This window comes from Primulina tabacum, chromosome 3 (genome assembly GCF_025594145.1).
Source record: "Primulina tabacum isolate GXHZ01 chromosome 3, ASM2559414v2, whole genome shotgun sequence".
NCBI classification, from domain to species: Eukaryota; Viridiplantae; Streptophyta; class Magnoliopsida; order Lamiales; family Gesneriaceae; genus Primulina; species Primulina tabacum.
The window spans coordinates 13,477,699-13,497,336 of record NC_134552.1 but is presented as its reverse complement, the minus strand read 5'-3'; the positions used below and the strand labels follow the sequence as shown (position 1 = coordinate 13,497,336).

General features: G+C 37.1%; 2 protein-coding genes across 2 annotated transcripts; both read right to left on the bottom strand.

Moving 5' to 3' along the window:
• Positions 1-851: 851 nt before the first annotated feature.
• On the bottom strand, positions 852-3,504 carry LOC142540569 (sodium/calcium exchanger NCL1-like). The gene is made up of 9 exons (XM_075646828.1): positions 3,419-3,504; positions 3,067-3,273; positions 2,804-2,985; positions 2,571-2,711; positions 2,221-2,479; positions 1,980-2,131; positions 1,628-1,886; positions 1,258-1,518; positions 852-1,176 (listed from the first exon to the last, which is right to left on the bottom strand). The coding sequence occupies exons 4-9, from the start codon at positions 2,606-2,608 to the stop codon at positions 859-861; spliced, it is 1,287 nt and encodes a 428-aa protein (XP_075502943.1). The 5' UTR covers positions 2,609-2,711; positions 2,804-2,985; positions 3,067-3,273; positions 3,419-3,504; the 3' UTR covers positions 852-858.
• Positions 3,505-11,700: 8,196 nt separating this feature from the next.
• On the bottom strand, positions 11,701-16,376 carry LOC142538449 (uncharacterized). The gene is made up of 5 exons (XM_075643764.1): positions 16,080-16,376; positions 15,826-15,866; positions 13,472-15,169; positions 13,116-13,228; positions 11,701-12,947 (listed from the first exon to the last, which is right to left on the bottom strand). Exons 1-5 carry the CDS (start codon positions 16,374-16,376, stop codon positions 11,701-11,703), a joined length of 3,396 nt encoding a protein of 1,131 aa, XP_075499879.1.
• Between the last annotated feature and the right edge of the window lie 3,262 nt (positions 16,377-19,638).

Below are 19,638 nucleotides of genomic sequence, written 5' to 3'. Positions count from 1 at the left end.
CGTAAATCGATTTCGTAAAATTGCAAACCAAACCAAATCAAACCTAGACTTCTGTTTGGTTCGATTTGGCTTGGTTCATATGATCGATTCACTACTCTAATATTTCTAAAATAAAATATTTTGAATATTTTTACCATAATTTAAAAATTTCAAACTAACTATCATAAATAGACAAATATTAAACTATTTTCACAATGTAATATATGAAACCTATAAAATGTATACTCTTTTTCTCTTCTTTCAAAAGAGAAAAAGGTATATTGACGATTACAATTACTTGAAGAGCGCTGAAAAATAACGATGAAAATAGCGACTGATTTTTCGAATTAGAATTTCGATCGCTAAGCCATTTATGACCCAAGTATTTGTCAGTTTATTGATGAATTTTTTTATCTCTAATTCACAATTTTTATTTTTTTTTTGTAGTAATTCATATATTTAGAAAACATAATATTTTATCATTTTATATATTTCCTATATACGAATGATTCTGTAAAGTCATGCAAAGGTTTTTCAAGAAAATATATGTACTAGCTAATTCGTCAAATTTTACTACTTTTATCTTTTAGCCCGAGTTGGGTTTTAAAAAATTATTATATTTGTGCATGCATTTCGAAACAACGCAGTTTTAAAAAAATTTGTTCAAGTTAAGAAATTGCTTTAAAATGTTAAAATATGTTTGTCTATTTACGATTTTATTTCTATATATTATCAAATTTCATTCTTAGTCTGTTATCTTTATTTTTATTTTTTTGGTAATTTCAGTCATTTTTACGATGTGTCGGTGACGTGTGTAATGTCACATCAATATTTTTGATGAAAAATAATTAAAATTGATAAAAATCGAAAGATGCAGTACTAAGACTGAAATTTAACTATATAAATAATCAAAAGTACAAAGACCCAAACAAGCATACCAAAAAAGTTTACTTCCAGCTCCAGAAAAATTGCGCAAAACAGAACAATCCTAAGGAGAAGGGATAAAGCAAAAATGCTAATAAGCAAGTCCATAGAGGATAAGTGGTGCGTGTGTAAGCCATGATGCCTATAATAGCACACACCACAAAAATAGTTAGCACTTCTGCCGAATAATTCCACGTTAAATCTTTGGCATACACAATAGCCAACAAGCGTTGTCAATCCGGAAAGGTTGTTCATGATAACTCCGCCATAAATCTGCATCATCCCAATTCATATATAGAACAGATTAATGATGCTAAATTTAATTCGTAGAGAATTTTTTGGTTATATATATACCTCCGAAAATGTTAAAGAAGCAGATCTTTCACTCTTACGGCTGGCGGGTAAGATTGCTGCTATTAGAGTTCTTGCATTCGTGGCCAATGGAACTATCACGAATGCTATGCAGAAAGATGGTAAATTCATGGAAAACGACAATCCAAGAATACTCTCCGTTAGAGGTCCTCCAAGAAAAGTCAGGACAACAATGCCAAACAGAACTTTGATTGCTGATTTCATAAATGCCCATTTGTCATACACTTCTTCTTTCCACACGATCTGCAAAAAACAAGACATATATTACTGTGATATTTTAAACTACGACGGTCTAAGCCCTACGTTAATTTCTATCATCATGCCTTAACGAAAAGGTCATTTCAGCCCTCACCTTGTCGAATTCATCTATACTCTTTGTCTTGTCTGTGGTATTTGCTATTCGAACGGCTTTATTGAGCCATTTTGTTACTCCAGCAACAAATTCAGGTTCATCAATTACACCATTGTTGTCTTGATCAAAATCTTTGAGAAGCTCCTTTACTATGTCGACGTTTTGCTGAATTTCCCCAAATTTCACTGTACTTATTAAATGCTCTAGTTCAGATTTTGATATAGACTTGTTTTTGTCAGTGTCAAATTGCTTGAACAGACTGCCACAACAAAAATGTCTCGAGCAAGTTAAAGGAACCAAAATTAATAATAATGATAATGGATCATAAAGAACAAAATATTAAACTGTTTACGTTTGAATACGCTCGATGTTTGGTCTTCCATCCTCTGCAATCAAAGATTCAGATCTAAGCAATCGTGTTTGAGCATGTTTTAAAATCTTTGACATTATCCGGTCTATCTCTTTAGGATCATCTTCTTTCTTCTCTTTAAATACTTGAAAAAGCTGCAGAAAAATAAAAAGCTAAGGACAGATTTGTAAACACTGTTACCCACCAAAATGCCAGTATTACATTGATTGAGTAGCTTTCTTGCCTCATGAAAAATGTGCCCTGAACCAGGATCTCCATGTTCTGATGAACTGGTTTCATCAATCCATTTCTTGCATCCGTTGATGAATTCATGCTCATTGATTCTCATGTCACTATCGAAATCAAATGTTTTCATAATCTCAGAAACTGCATATTTGTTATCAATTTTCATTTTCCCACTTTCCATGATGTCAAGAACCAGCTTTTCTATCTCAGTTTTTGTTATACTTTGACTCTTATCTTTATCCGTTTCCGAGAATAATCTGCACAGAAAAAAAAAAGCACACAAATGGCAAATTCAGTTATAACACTAAAACTATTTCATGAATAATGTTTCAGCTTCATTTATGTTACTTATTTATGACAGAAGTGTTGAGTTTTCCCGTCTTCATTCACGATGTTTCCTAGCCGTCGCACGTGTTTCAGAAATCCAGCCCTCAGAGTCTCATACTTCGAGTAGTCTAAACTTCTTTCTTGAATCCAGGGGTTCAAAATCTAAACAAGAATACAAAATTTAAACATGCATGTTAGAAGTAAAATCATCTCACGACTGATAAAAATATAAGCCATATATAAACTCAGAATACCTGATAGAGAAAATATGAAAGCAATGAAAAGACTGCGACTAAGAGTGCTATTAAGGTCAACAAACGGTTTGCGAATAAATACTTGAAAACATTAACCAGCTCCACAGCAATGTAAGGAATCAAAGAACCGAGCATAATCCCAGCTGTGGTTCGGGTCTCTCGATCAATTGAAACACCGGTATCTGCAATAATTGACAGAATATTCTGCCCTCGAAGATAAAAATATAACCACTTTCTTGGCAAGTTTTAAGCTGTAGGCCTACCTCTCAAGTGGAGTGGTTTTTCATTGGCTGGCAAACAATCCGAACACGATGTTCCGGTGGTTGATTTTTGAGGTAAGTCTCTTCTACCAAATATCACACATATACCCCAATGCAAAGTAAGACTAAAGACTGTGATTCCAGCGTAGATACCGATTCCAACTGAGACTTCAGATTCAGCACTCTCTTTGTCCATGAATACTCCAGTCACTGAGAAACAAAAAATTTGTCGAAATCTTCTCGGTGAAATTCATATATTTTCAAAGAAGTCATACATGAAGTTAAACTTTTTGTATTCCTGAGTCCGCTTGTTTTTCTAGCATACAGAACAAGAATATCCAATAACTTTACTTACCAATCATCAGCATCATCGACGGTAATGCCATAAGAATTCGAAAAATGATTCCCCCGAATTTTCCAGTTTCGAGAATATGTGTAAGTATTATTTTGTCTGAGATACGTAAATTAATGAGAATATCAGAATGGGATGTAAAATAGTAAATTTGTGTTTTGTCAGAATTAGATATTGTGCCAGATGTTACAACATCTCGGACAACATCTACATGCAGCGGAAAATTAACTTTTATAACACAAATTGACTTGAAATAAATAGATGGACGCGATTAAATATGCACAAATATAAATACTTGTAAGGTGCCTTATGGCAAAAATTAATCACTAGAAAACTCAATCGTTTACAAAAAAAACTTAACACTAGTGATTGTACCAAAATCAATTTCCTCAACAATTTGAGAAAATAAAGCTTTCTAAAATAAATAACCAACACAAAAATAAACGTAATCAAGAAAGCAAAACTTGATCCCGGAAACCACTATCAACTAGATGCAATCTTTAGTCAACACCGTTACGGATGTTGTCTGTAGTTGTTGGCAACATTTAGCTTAACACGGGAATCACCACTCCAAACAGCAACGGCTTTGTGAATAATTTTTCTCTGCAAATCTCTGCAACGTGTGTGTTTGTATGGTCGATATCGAAGTCACCTTCATCAGTGAGCTTTACCTCTTATTTATAGGTGAAGAATCATATCTCCTCAAGGAAACCTAAAATACAAGGAAAGTGAGAGTTTTATTTGGAATAAACTCTTTTTAAACACTAATATCATATCTCTTGAATTAAGATCTCATTATCTAAGGAAGGCAAAATCATATTAAATATTTGCTCAATCAAATCAACAAGGAAAACTCTATGAGGGAAATAAATAAAATATATCATTTAAAATCGAAATCTTATTTCCCTTCAATCTCCCCCTTTTTGCTTTTCTTGGACAAAATGAGATCAAACCCATTTATCCTTGTTAAGATCAAATCAACTCCCCCTGAGTTTTAGATTTTCTCCCCCTGAATAAAATACTGTTAGTACGGGGTGTTGTTAGAATTGTTGGCAACACTTAACACAACAACTGCAACATATCCATTAACAGTTAGAGATATTAGCCAAGACAAAAATACAAACAGAAATATTAATAGACAATTAAGAGCAGAAATGGAAACATTTAAGCCAACAAAATCTAAACATCATCATCTTCATCCTCCTCATCCTCAGTTTCTTCATCCTCACTGTCCTCTTTCTCTTCATCATCCTTGGTCCCTGACGGACCAGCACCAGTTTGATCATCTCCCCCTTTTTGTCCATGAACGACCATTTCTAACATGACACTGATAGCAGCAGCCAAACTCTCATAGTAGGCCAAGTCGGCCTTAGCTTGGGCAATTTTCTTAAGAGTATGATCGAGATGGGTCTGGGCACCCGCTACGGTAATCTTCACATAACCAGGTTTAGGTGGTCTAGAGGTAGACGCAGTAGTTGGTCCAGTAGCAGAAGGTGCTTTGGATGAGTCTTTCCATGGAAGGTCAACTTTGCGGTTTCCTTTGAACAGGGCCTTGGCAATTTTGATTGTTTCGCGGGAATCAGACAGACCCTCATCAACATTTCGAACAAACCCCTGGGACACCAGTATCCCATAGATCAGACTGGGAAACGGGAGCTTGGATGACTTTAATCCCCCATCATCATACTGCATCACAGTGGAAAATACCATACGCCCAAAATTAAGAGTGCCATTGCCAATGGCAAACAGAGTCAGTGCTTGAGATTTGGTAACCACCGTGGTGTTTGTGGACGGCGTCCAATTCCGGGTGGCAACCTTGTGCAGGACAGAGTATAGGATCATGAGTTTTGCAGCTGATACCTTCTGTGGATGGGCAGGGAATTTTCCAATCAATCCACCAGTTAGTACAGAGACTACCTCATCAAGATCTGGTGGAGGGCCTTCAGGAACAGATGGGGTGCTGTAGTAATCATTAATGATTTGCGGGTCAAAGTTATATATCTTGTTCCGTACAAAAACCTTGCCAAATTTGGCCGATCTTGGATCACTGACACCCGATGAGAGGTTGCCGTAGAATTCAGCCACAGCTTTATGGCAAAAGGGCTATACAGATGAGACGGTAAAGAGCAGACCACGAGTATTAAGAAACTCAATCAAATTGTTTCGGGAGAAGGCTGCCATATCAGCGTTGCGTTCTTCAATAAATTCCCTGTTGGTATAGAGATTCCAGTTGGAGAATGACTTCTCAGCATAAAACTTGAAGTTGTAGCAACCATCTAGATCATACTCGCTAAAATCAGTGTTGTCAGAGGTGTCGGCAACAACGTTGACAGCATCCTCGTCCACTGCCTCGTTTGTTTCAGGGGCTTCATTGACTGCAGCAGGAGTATCAGCAGAACTGCTAGAACCAGTGGACATTTCAGTTTCGGGGGAAGCAACAGGAGCGTCAGAAGCTTCACTCTTCTGATTTTTCAGGGTGGCCATAAATTGGGCCAACGTGATTTCTTCTTCAGTGGAGGGAGAGGGCTCTTGTGGAGGAACATGGGTTGTTTTCTCAGAAGAGCCAGTGGCGTTACTGGAGGTAGACTTGTCTTCCTTAGGCGGAGGATTACTCTTCTTGCGGGCCAAAAACTCGTAATTTGCATCATCAGAATCATCACCCGAGGTTTCTGTTGGATCAATCAGCGATGGGCGAGTGGATGGCTGACCCTTATATCAGAAACGTTTGCCCGACGTGAGGTCTGGATTATACCCAGCCTGTCGTTTGGAGCGTCGAACTTGCTGGCACGGAGGATTGAACACTGGAATTATTGGGGAGTTATCAAGATCATGTGGATTTCCGGGCTCACCTGGTTCAATAATCTCCAGGGGCACTGGTTCTTCAACAGCAGGTACCAACGGTAGGGGCGGCTCAACAGTGGTTGTTGCAGCAGATGTTGTCTTGTTGAGAGCAACATCGTCTGCGTGTCCCATTTCACTTCAAATATCGTGGGGATCAAAGCCCTTTCCTGCCATTGTTTGTAAATCTAAGATAAGTGATAACAACAGGATTGCAGAGAGTAATTCAAATTTTCAGGAAAATGATGCGAGGGTTTGCAAAATAGTGAAAATGCGTATGTTCGAAGGCAGGCGGTGTAAAAACAGGAGGATAATCATGAAATTACAGTGCAACAATAACATCCCAAATTAGTAACCGATCAATGCTAACGAAAAAAAACAACGGGTAAAAAAATAGTCGTTACTCCCTTCAGAGTTTATCGCAATAATTTTGTGCAATATCATTTCAAAAGTAATTCCAGACATAAAACCCACATCGGATTATAGCTCCACTTACCATCAAGGTGCACATTAATTCGATTTCCTGCAAAGATTGGATTTGTCACAAAACGTCTTTGTTGTAATACAAATAACCTCATGACCCAATTCACACTGTTATGTTTATGCATGACTTATGGATGCCTAAAAACAGAATGGAACATAGATAAAAAACATGAGAGCAAATATGAGATATGTTTACAGATGAAGTGTTGTCACAAATGTTGGCAACATCTCCAGTCAACACCCACAGTTCCTGAAAACAAAATTTGATAATCTTCACACTCAGTGACTTAATAATATTTTTAACCTAGAAGTGGTAGCTCCCACACTAGAAGAACAGTCTTCATTGGACTCCTCTAGGTAGCTTTTTCTATTTTCTTCTATTTCTGTGTTAATTTTAGAAGGGGTAGCTCCCACACTAAAAACACAGCCTTCATTGGGCTCTTTTAGGTAGCTTTTTACATCTTTCCTTCTAATCACAGACCCATCACTTGATTTTTCAATTTTACTTCGTTTACTTGTCACATGGGTTAGAGTCAAGTGACCACACTTCAATTCTTTCTGTGACTAAGTTCACATGTAAAGGTGTGAAGTTTGAAAAGATAACAAGGAATTGTAGGTGCAACAGAGAATTATGCTGCACATGTTCAACACATCATATCACCGTATGAATGCAATGCAGAATGTCTAAGCCCTAGAATTGTATATGCAAATGAGATTTTGTCCGAGATGTTGTAACATCTGAGACAACATCCAAGAATGATTAGGCAGAACACATGCTGAGAGATTTTCGAAGGTTGGAAAATCTCTCAAAATCCAATGCTTTGGTGAATATGTCGGCCAGTTGGTTATTTGTATCAACAAACTCCATTTGGATCAATCATTTCTCTACAAGATCTCGAATAAAATGATGTCTTATGTCAATGTGCTTTGCTTGAGAGTGTTGTACTGGATTTTTTGAAATGTTAATTGCACTAGAATTATCATAATACACGACTAAGGATTCACTTTTAAGCCCACAATCTTCTATCATTTGATTCATCCATAAAAGTTGGGTGCACGTATTTCCAGCTGCCACATATTCTGATTCACCAGTGGAAAGTGAAACACAGTTCTGTTTTCGACTATGCCAAGAAATCAGATTATTGCCAAGATAGAAACACCCCCCAGAAGTGCTTTTTCTATCATCTAAATCCCCAGCCCAATCAGCATCAGAAAATCCTACCAGGTTTGAGTTGGTTTCGTGTGTATACCATAATCCTAATTTAATTGTTCCTGCTATGTAACGTAGAATACGTTTAACAGCTTTCAAATGAGAAATTTTAGGATTGGATTGATATCTAGCACATAAGCAAATACTAAACATGATGTCAGGGCGACTGGCAGTCAAATACAGGAGGCTACCTATGATGCTACGATATAAGGTGTTGTCAATGAAACGTCTACCGTTTTAAAAGTGCGGAAATATATATATATATATTTTAAAGCTCGCAATTACAAAATAACATTTAAAGTAATCGTATTTATTTGCCAACAAGAATAACGCAATTTAAAAATAACTAACGTAATCCAAAATCAACGAAAGCGTAACGTGTAAAAATCGTAATATAATCAACATATAAAAATGTGCAACTCCTCTCAAAAGATGTGAATCAATATGCGGAAAAATAATGGTCCTCGGGTCGTGTCACCGCGCATCCCGCCTGCCTACTCAGTCTTCGGCACCTCAGGTCCCCTGATCAAAATGCTCACCTGCATCACACACGCCTAGTGAGTCTAAAGACTCAACACACCTGTACCAGTAATAATAAGTACATATACGTAGCACACAGCAGTGAAAAATAGCATTATCAAAATACGTTTCATGAGCTTAAAAACATGAACATAAGCGTGTCGTGTAAAATCGTAACGTGTCAAAACATGCCTCATCATGTTATCATATCATATGCGTAACTGTGACCTGTCAAAACATGGTAATAGCATGTATCATCGTATCAGCATATACGTGTTAAAATCTTAATCTGAATTCCGTTCATTAGCTGTGACTTTCGTATCATCATGTCAGTCGATGGATCCATCTACGTGTAACCGCGGTACCCGGCGGCGAGGGTCATCAGCGACGGCATTACCCGCCTACTGAGCCCGGGCCTTACATGTCATCGTGTCATCGTGTTAGTCACAACTAAATCACTTCCTTCAAAACGTGTCATCATATTCATCACTTAAATAAAAGCATGCATATACATAATTTTTCATTTAAACCAAGCATACACCGTATTTATCATAATTGCGTAAAAATTTTAAACATGATGCATAAACATTTAAAATATCATAATTTGTGCTCAGGGCGCGCTGCCAGGACCAAAATCTCACCCCGGGTGCAAAATGACCATTTTGCCCCTGGAAACCCAAAAATTATCATTTCACCCCTGGACCTCTAAAATTGACCCAAAGCATACCAAATTCCTTAAAACATCCCAAAACATATTTAAAAGCATTCTTAAACGTCTTAACCTATTCGTTTTAAAACTTGGATCGGTGTCCCGGTTTTAACCCGAATCGACTCGAAACTTAATCAAAATTTTCCCAACTTTTTACCATACCTTAAAAACACTAAAATGTTCCTAAAACCATGTCATTATCCCCCTAACACCCGGCTGAAAATTTCCAGTAATTCCCCTAACTCTCGGCCCCTTTCCTCAATTACCCCCCTTGGTGCACTCTTTTCCCAAAAACTCAAGCCACCACCCAAACTCAACGTACCAGCCTTGAACCGACCTCCCCTTGACCACCTTGGACCCTACTTGACACACTAGACACACGGCTCCAGCCCCATGCAGGCTGTACAAAGCCCACGACCGCTAGACACCAAGGAGTACCGCCGCGACTCTTTTCACTAACACCGCACGGTTCGCGCTTGGGGCTGTTCCAGCAGGTTCCGAGCCCTTCCAGGCCCTGTCCCAGACCCATCAGGGTCTTATTCATGGCACGGTTGAGCCCTTGCACTGCTGGATGGACCCTTGCACGCACCCTACCCCAAAATCGAACTGAAATGGGACATCACGCCCGATCTACCCATGTTCCAACCAAAACCGACTCCAGCCCTATTTCTCTACATACCATGACATGTCTCGGCCCTTCACAACAGCAACCGACAGTCCCCTTGCACAGCAACAAGAAACAGTGAGAGTTGACGCACACAAAAAATGAAATGTTCACACGAAACCTGAAAATCTCAAACACCCTTGGTTGGATCGAAAGTTTTCATGAAGAAGTGCACACACATCATTAATATGACGTGCATGATGCAAAAAAAGAAGTAACAAGCGTGCCTTATGATGCTAGGTGCACAAACGTTCGGAGGAACACGGGACGTGGAAAGAATTGAGCTTGGTGGAAAAAGAAGCACCGAAATCTTTGATGCTGCAACTCACGAAGGAGATGGCCAATCGGAGGAGGTGGACGGCTGATACATGTTTTAGGTTTAGGGTAAATGGTGTTTAGGTGCTAATTATATAGATAATCTTAAGTTAATGGACCACAATTTTATTTTAAAGATTTATAAAAGGGTTTTAAGCCCAAAAGGTCCAAAAGTATGCCCGTTAAATCCAAACGCACTCCCGAAAAATATTTCGTGTTGAAAAGATTTGAAAACATTAGCCGAAACCTCAAAACGTCCCCCGATTCGATAGAATTTGCGTACTGTTAAAAACAAAATTTTGCGGGTAAAAATACCCAATAAAATCTCATTTTTGAAAAATACACTTAAAAACACCTCAACTTAATTTATAAAATAAATCGTATATTTAAAATAATTTCTTGAAAATTCTCCGGTCTCCGTTCCTCGTTCGAGCGTGAAATGCATCTAGAAACTCTAATGCATGTCATTTTAAAATTTCATGAAATAATTACTACCTTGCATTAATTATGCATAAAATGCATAAAAATAATTAAACACATAATTAATAAAATAAACATGCATTTAATGCTTTAAAAAAATTTAATAAAATACCAAAGAAATTTAATAACTTGCATGCATGTGGTTCACGTGGACCTTCAAATTTTCGGGACGTTACAGTCAACATTTTCGGCAACATCATCTTTGCACAATTTCTCACTCGATCCGATAGGAGTTTTCATGTGTTTTGGGTTTCATTTGCAAATTTCTTAATCAAATTCTTAGCATACTTGCTTTGACACAAAAAGATGACATCATGCATTTGTTTAATTTGCAAATCAAGAAAGAAATTTAGCTCACCAACCATGCTCATTTCAAATGTAGATGACATGCACTCAACAAAATCATCAGTATGCTTTTGAGAGGAAGAACCAAAGATTATATCATCAATATATACTTGACAAATAAGAATCTCACCTTTGGACTTTTGAATAAAAAGATTTTTGTCTACCTCACCTCGTTTGAAGCCAATTTCGAGTAGATATTCAGTCAATCTCCCATACCATGCACGTGGTGCTTGCTTCAAGCAATAAAGTACCTTCTTCAACTTGTATACATGATCCAAATGGTGTGGATCCTCAAAACCCTTAGGTTGTCTAACATACACTTTCTCACTCAAAATACCATTTAAAAATGCACTTTTGACATTCATTTGAAAAGGTTTGATTTTCATGTAGCATGCAACGGCTAGTAGTAGTCTGACTGACACAATACGTGCTACAGGAGCAAAGGTCTCATCAAAATCAACCCCATCAACCTGTGTGTACCCTTGAGCAACCAATCTTGCTTTGTTTCTAATGATGTTTCCAGACTCATCGGTTTTATTTTTGAAAATCCATTTTGTACCAATTATGTTATCATGGTCAGGAGGTGGAACCAAGTCTCACACATCATTTCGAACAAATTGCTCAAGCTCATCATGCATATCATTAATCCAAAACTCATCTTTCAAAGCTTCATCAACATTTTTAGGCTCAATGTTGGATATAAAACATGAAAATCTAACATGTCAGTATGTAGAACTCATGCACATCAGTCCAGCCATTTTTCGGTAATCAATCTTTTCTTTCTTCCGAGTTTGAACATCTCCACGCATGTTTCCAATTATTTGAGATGATGGATGATTTTTCTGAATTTTGCTTGGAATACACGATCCATCATCTACTGTATAATCATTGCAATGCGGTTCTTCAGATTCAGTGTCTTTAGCGTCACATGTTGTGCCAGATGTTGTAACATCTGCATTTTCCAGTGAGATTGGATTTTCCAGAAGATCTTCAACGTCATCTTCAGCGGTTTTCCTCTTGAGATCTGCACAATCATCAAACACCACATTAATGGATTCCATAATAGTCCTAGTTCTTAGATTAAACATGCGATAAGCTCGACTATTTGTGGCATATCCCACAAACAAACACTTGTCGCTCTTTGAATCAAACTTTGCAAGTTGATCCTTGTCATTCAAAGTGTAGCAAACACAACCAAACACATGAAAATATTTAAGGTTAGGCTTCTTTCCCATAATGATTTCATAAGAAGTCATGGTTGAACCACTTCTTAAATAGACTCTATTCGATATATGGCATGCTGTATTAAGGGCTTCAGCCCAAAAACGCTTTGAAATATTCTTTGAGGCCAGCATCACCCTTGCCATTTCTTGCAGAGTCCTATTCTTGCGTTCGGCAATGCCATTTTGCTGTGGGGTTTTTGGTGCTGAAAATTCGTGTGAAATGCCTTTCCTGTCACAGAAGGATGAGAAAGATATGTTTTCAAATTCTTTACCGTGATCAGTTCTGATCCTTCTCACTTTTAAGTTGTGGAAGTTTGAGATTCTTGTGAGCAATTGTTTAAACACATCATAAGTGTCCGATTTCTCCCTAATGAAGCTCACCCATGAAAACCGCGAGAAATCATCAACACACACAAAAGAATACTTCTTACCGCCAATGCTTTCTACTTCCATGGGACCCATAAGATCTATGTGCAGTAATTCCAGACAGCATGTTGTCCCAGATGTTGGCAACACTGGGTGCGACACACGCGTCTGTTTTCCCTTTTGACAATCTCCGCACACATATGATATTCCAGATGAAAGATTAGGCATACCTCTAACTGCATGGTACTTACTCAAGTTCTTCAAGGTTTTGAAATTTGCATGTCCGAGTTTTTGATGCCAAAGGTCAAGTTCGGTGATTTGCACATGTTTGCACGAAAGTTCCTCACTTATTTGATAGCAATTATCCGAAGACCTTGTACCTGTCATTATGCACTTGTTAGATTCATCAAAAACTTCACAAGTATGTTTATCAAACTTAACAAGCAAATTATCATCACACAGTTGGCTTATGCTTATCAAATTTGAATTTAATCCTTCAACATGAAGCACATTGTGGAGCTTTGGTAGTCATTCAACTTTCAAAGTACCCTTTCCAACAATTTTTCCCTTAGCTCCCCCTCCGTGTGTAACTTTGCCACCTTTTTGCTCAACATAATCGGTGAGACATTCTCGTGATCCAGTCATGTGACGGGAGCTTCCACTATCAAAGTACCAATGACCTGCAGTGTTAGTTTTTAACGAGGTATAAACTACTTTACAGTGAGTTTTTACCTTTGGGACCCAAATTTGTCTTACTGTAGGTCGATGGTGGGAGGTGTTGCGGAAAGTGTTTGACAACATTCGGGACAACATCCGACTCGATTTTTGATTCTTGCGATCATCCCTGAGTTTAAAAAAGTAGGGCCTGATATGACCAGGCTTAAAGCAGTGATGACATACATACCTGCGTTTTCGTTTCTTAGCGATTGGTGCAGCATGTTGTCTTTTTGATGAAGAGCTTTTGATTGGTGAATTGGATTGTGGTTGTGGAGATGTATCAGTTTTTCCCTTCACAAAAACAGTAGACTTGGAAGATTCACCTATTTCACACGCACTGTCTTTGAACCCTAAGCCTTTCTTGTCATCTCTTCCCATCAAAAGTATGGATTCAAGCATGGATGTGCTTGAATTAAACTTGGACAAGGTTTCAGCTGTATTTTGAAGTTCTTCTTTGGTCTTTCCAAGTTCCAAATCCTTTTTGCTCAAAATTACTTCAAGTTTGGCAACTACGGCTTTTAGTTCAACATTCTCATTCATGAGACTTGAGTTCAACTTGTTTCTTTTGGTCCAATCTTCAAACAGCTCTTCATAAAGGTTTTGCACACTCTCAAGAGTGAGTTCTTCATAATCAGCTTCTGATTCATCATCTCCACTCAAATTTCCAGAAGTTGTGGATTTCAAACATACTGAATTTTTACAGATGTTGCGGCCAGGTGTGGCAACACCTAGGGCAACACCTAAAGGATTCACCTGCAGCCAGTAATTTCCTGTAAATAGTGCAGTCAAGGAGGTTTGACTTTCTTCATCAGTGGATTTCTCCTCAGCATCGGATTCTTCATCGCTTATAGACACATTGTAGCCTTTGTTTTTTCGCAATCGGTTAGCACATTCATTGGCATAGTGTCCAAATCCCTCGCACTCTCTACACTGCACCGAATCATACCTTTTTGAATTGTATTGTCCCTTGCCTTCATTCCTTGGATGAAGTTGTTGCTTGGCAGGGTACTTTTGTGACTTTTCAGGTGCAGGAAGGCTAGGAAATTTAGATGGTTGTGCATCCTTCTTTTTATCTCGGATCATTTTCAAGTAATCACCAAATTTTTTTGTGATAAAGGAGATAGAATCCTCGCAGAGATCAGAATCATTGACTTCTTGAGATATTTGAAGGAGTTCATTATAGGAGTCATTTGAAGCTTGGAGTGCGATTGTCTTCCCTTTATCCTTCTTCTGCATGTCCAAGTTCATCTCGAAAGTACGTAATGAACTGATAAGGTCTTCCAATGCCATCTTAGAAGTGTCTTTAGCCTCATCTATTGCGCAAATTTTTATGTTGAATCTTTCGGGCAGAGAACGGAGGACTTTGCTAACTAGGCGCTCATTTGAGATAGCTTCTCCAACACTGAATGCCTCATTAGCAATTTCCCGTAGGCGACGATCATACTCAAGTATGTTCTCAGATTCTTTCATCCTCATCATCTCGAATTTGGAAGTAAGCATCCTTAATCTGGTTCGTCGCACACTCTCAGACCCTTCACAGTGACTTTGGAGAATATCCCATGCACTTTTAGCCGAAGTGCAGTTTGTGATTAAACTGAACATATTCATGTCAACCGATGTTAATATAGCATTCAAAGCCTTTGAGTTGTGGCTCGAATTTTGCACTTCATCAGCAGTCCAGTCAGTTTCAGGCTTTGGCCGTTTGTCACCCTCTTGATCTATCATGACTGGTGGAGTCCATCCATTGATGACACGCTGCCATGCCCGTTCATTTAGAGATTTTATATAGTATCTTATTTTGACCTTCCATAGGCTGTAATTGGTACCATCTAGAACTGATGGTCGAAGTTCTGCGCTTGCAAATGAATTGTCCATCGGATTAGTTCTGTCAAACAAAAACAAAAACCAGAATCAGCACTTAGTATATCAAGAACCAGCTCTGATACCACTTGTAAGTATTATTTTGTCCGACAGATACGTAAATTAATGAGAATATCAGAATGGAATGTAAAATAGTAAATTTGTGTTTTGTCAGAATTAGATGTTGTGCCAGATGTTACAACATCTCGGACAACATCTACATGCAGCGGAAAATTAACTTTTATAACACAAATTGACTTGAAATAAATAGATGGACGCGATTAAATATGCACAAGTATAAATACTTATGCGGTGCCTTATGGCAAAAATTAATCACTAGAAAACTCAATCGTTTACAAAAAAAAATTAACACTAGTGATTGTACCAAAATCAATTTCCTCAACAATTTGAGAAAATAAAGCTTTCTAAAATAAATAACCAACACAAAAATAAAAATAATCAAGAAAGCAAAACTTGATCCCGGAAACCACTATCAACTAGATGCAATCTTTAGTCAACACCGTTACGGATGTTGTCTGTAGTTGTTGGCAACATTTAGCTTAACACGTGAATCACCACTCCAAACAGCAACGGCTTTGTGAATAATTTTTCTCTGCAAATCTCTGCAACGTGTGTGTTTGTATGGTCGATATCGAAGCCACCTTCATCAATGAGCTTTACCTCTTATTTATAGGTGAAGAATCATATCTCCTCAAGAAAACCTAAAATACAAGGAAAGTGAGAGTTTTATTTGGAATAAATTCTTTTTAAACACTAATATCATATCTCTTGAATTAAGATCTCATTATCTAAGGAAGACAAAATCATATTAAATATTTGCTCAATCAAATCAACAAGGAAAACTCTATGAGGAAAATAAATAAAATATATCATTTAAAATCGAAATCTTATTTCCCTTCAATATGGAAAAGCACCTTACTCCCTTTCCCCAGTTGCCTTTCTCCATATATGAGCAGACCTTGATAAACAAATATCTGGAAGATGAACCCTCCAGCATTTTCGGCACATGGAAGGAAACCATACTTATGGCTGCACCCGCCATGCCCAGGCGACGAATCGGTAATCGAAACAATATACGAAGATGGATAATTCTCAACATCACTAACTCCATCTGAGATCAAATCATTTGAAGAACTGAGTTGTATGATTCTTCCTTGAACTATGCTGCTAAAGAAGATCAGAACAATCACGTTTAATGCAAGAGCAGCCATTGCCAAGTGGTAGGAAAAAGTTGTTACGGATTGCATAAAGAAAGTCGATTGTATCCAAGTCATGAAAATCAAGGAATTTATATTACAATATCCGATATTTTACAAGGCTGACGATTTAATTAGAAAAAGATTAGGATAATGTATTTCAAGTTATCATATTTGGGACCTTTCTTCTTTTTTTTCACGTTTAAACTCTGTATTCCATGGTGTTAGAGAGTAACGTTAACGACACGAAACATATAATACATTGGATTCTTTAGGACAGAAGCGTACAAAATATAATGAATTTTTTAATGGAAAGAGAGATTGGATTTTTAAAAAAATAATATTAATTAAAAAACTATTTAGCAAAATATTACAAAAGTGTGAGTCTTGTAAAAATAATGTAATTCCTAGAAAATGTTATCGGATTCTTAATTTTTTTTTAAATAAAGAAAAAGGCGTCACGATTCCCTAAAATCCGTGACAGACTGTCAAGAATTCTGAATTCATGATACGTAGTCACAGGTTCTACGAATCCGTAACTATCATCCTTTTTTAAATTGCGCGCAATTCCTCCAACTTCTTTGCATTTCCTCGACTTCTTTGGGCAAAAATACTTAAAGGCCGTTAAAAAATTCTGTTTCCGGTTGTATTCCGACTACGCTGCGTTAGTTTATCGAGCATTAGTAATTTTGAAATATTTGACGGGTATTAAGTATATTTTTATTATTATTAAATTAATTTTTTTTATAATTTTATTTTTTGATGAAAATGTTTAACATTGTCAGGTAATTACATTACTTTGTTGATTTTGTCATTTCGTACGAGAGACTCTTAGATGGTAACGTTATTTTTTTGTTGATAGTATTGAAATTATTTTTGTATTTATTGTTGTTATTATTATGAGAACAATAAAAACTTTATTCAGATAGTTGTAAGTTGTAAGTTGTACGAGATAAATTAACATTTTTTGAAAAATAATTAATGATGAATCAGTATTTTGTTTGAAATATGAGATATGCATCATATAGTTTTAAAATTTCTTTTTTCTTATTTGAATGACTGTAATAATATTTGAGTTTGATTAAAATATTTTGGATTAACCAATATCAATGTATGGGTCAATCACCTGTAATTTTCATTCATACACGATTAGTAAATGAGTTATTTGTTATGTTGTGGTACACCAAATTATAAAATGTACTTGTTTAAATTTTCGTTATAATATTTTTATTGAATTGACTAATTCTTATATATTTTAATTTATATTCCTAGGGTTCCCTTTTGCAGCCACAATTGCCAACCTCCCCCGGAAGCAAGAAATCATCTTCAATATTTTTTTCAAATTGATTACCGCTAGGGTGATAAGATTCTACCGCCCGAATGCCGACTCCTCTGTAATTATCTTCTAAGGTGCAGCACCCGCAATCGGGCAGTAGCGCGCGCGATAAGATTCTACCGCCCGAGCGCCGAGTCTTCTGTAATATTCACTTGGCACAGGCACTGCTCGCGCCCGAGCGGTAAGATCTACCGCTCGGGCGCCAACTCTTCTGTCAAAAACTTCCGGAAATCCCTCATCGCGCTCGAGCGGTAAGATTCTATCGCCCGAGCGCCGATCTTTCTGCCAAGTGCTCTCTAGTTTCTTGTGGCTTGCATATTTCTATCCCGATTTCAGTTCTCCAGTCATTTCACCTGCAAATTCTTCACGTACAAGTTAAACACAATTATATGAATATGCTAATTCTAAAATGAACAAAATATATATGAAATGCACGCACACACAATGCAAACACATACAAAACTAATGCAATAAAACACGTAAAAACAACATCTATCAATAAACAAAATTTAAAATAATACAACACTTAATGAAGCAAATAAGTCAAAACACTTGATATTCAAAATTATTTAACACAATTGGACACTGAATCTCACGAGAGAATAAAATTTATTTAATAATTTTTTTTTAAAATGTGACACTGGCGTTGCATACATAAGTATTTGTCATCATAACTCAACCTTCTCACGTGCACCTACATTCAATGGAGAACAATTATTAATAACTATATAATTTTATAACAAAAATTATAATTACATTAATCACTTCACATGATATCAAGTAAAAATAATGAAAAATATGTTATTGTAGATCTTTTACCTCTCACGTTGTCTCTCCCTCGATGATGGTTGATCCATCTCATTTTAAGTGTGTCATGCGATCTCTACCAACCTGCCTCCTTTCTCGCCGCACGCTATTGTGTTGTAATTGGAATGTTGGTTCATCCCACTATTGTTCATCATGAACATGGTAGAATCTTCCATCATATGTGTTCACGTATTCGCTGAGTGTAAACCATGGTTTTACAAGCTGTGCGGGATTTAATCCAAACTATTTTGCTGCAGATATAACATGTGAACAAGGAATTCCAAATATTGTAAATTTACCACATGTGCAATCACGTAAAGAAATGTGAACAGCTTGTACGTGATGTTGACGACCCGGTCTTGCTCTTGTCACGACGGATGCTGTTTTATCCCTTCGGTCAAATTTTATTACTCGATGTTCAATTGATTTTTTTGACCGCATATCAAATTTAGAGTATGCATAATCAGTCTATAGTTGATTTTTTTACATCATTTTATTACTTCGTGTTCGGCGTTGAATGAAATAGTGCACGCATTGCTGTTAGGTCAATTCCACTATTGTAGTTATTGGGAGACGTCGAACTACTTTCAACACACCATTAATACACTCAGACATGATCGTCATCATTATCCCTCGTCTCCATCCACCGCCATGGGCCAATGACTATTTTTCATTTGGAATGTTTGAAAAATAAGTGAAAGATGCTGCATTATTTGTTCTGATTGCTTCCATTAGGGCATTAAATTTTCCTATTTGGTGTTGCGTCCACTGACGGAGCCAGAAATATGGCTCTACCCGGGGTAGAATTTTAATAACTAGAATCTTTTAATATTTTAAATTGATCTACCCGGGCTAATATCATATTATTCCAAAATTATACAAAATAAACATATAAATTTTAAAAAAAATTGAGCCACCCGGTCTTCATACATGTGGCTCCGCCACTGGTTGCGTCCCTGCTTCGCAACATAAATCCTTCAAATGAATGTTTTTTAACTTACTGTTGAAATTAGAGCAAACATGCCTCAAACAAAAACGATGAACACCACGGGGAGGCTTGAAGTCGGGGAGATCTTGCACTACACTTGTTATACCCGCATGTCTATCAGATATAAGGAACACACTTATGCACCC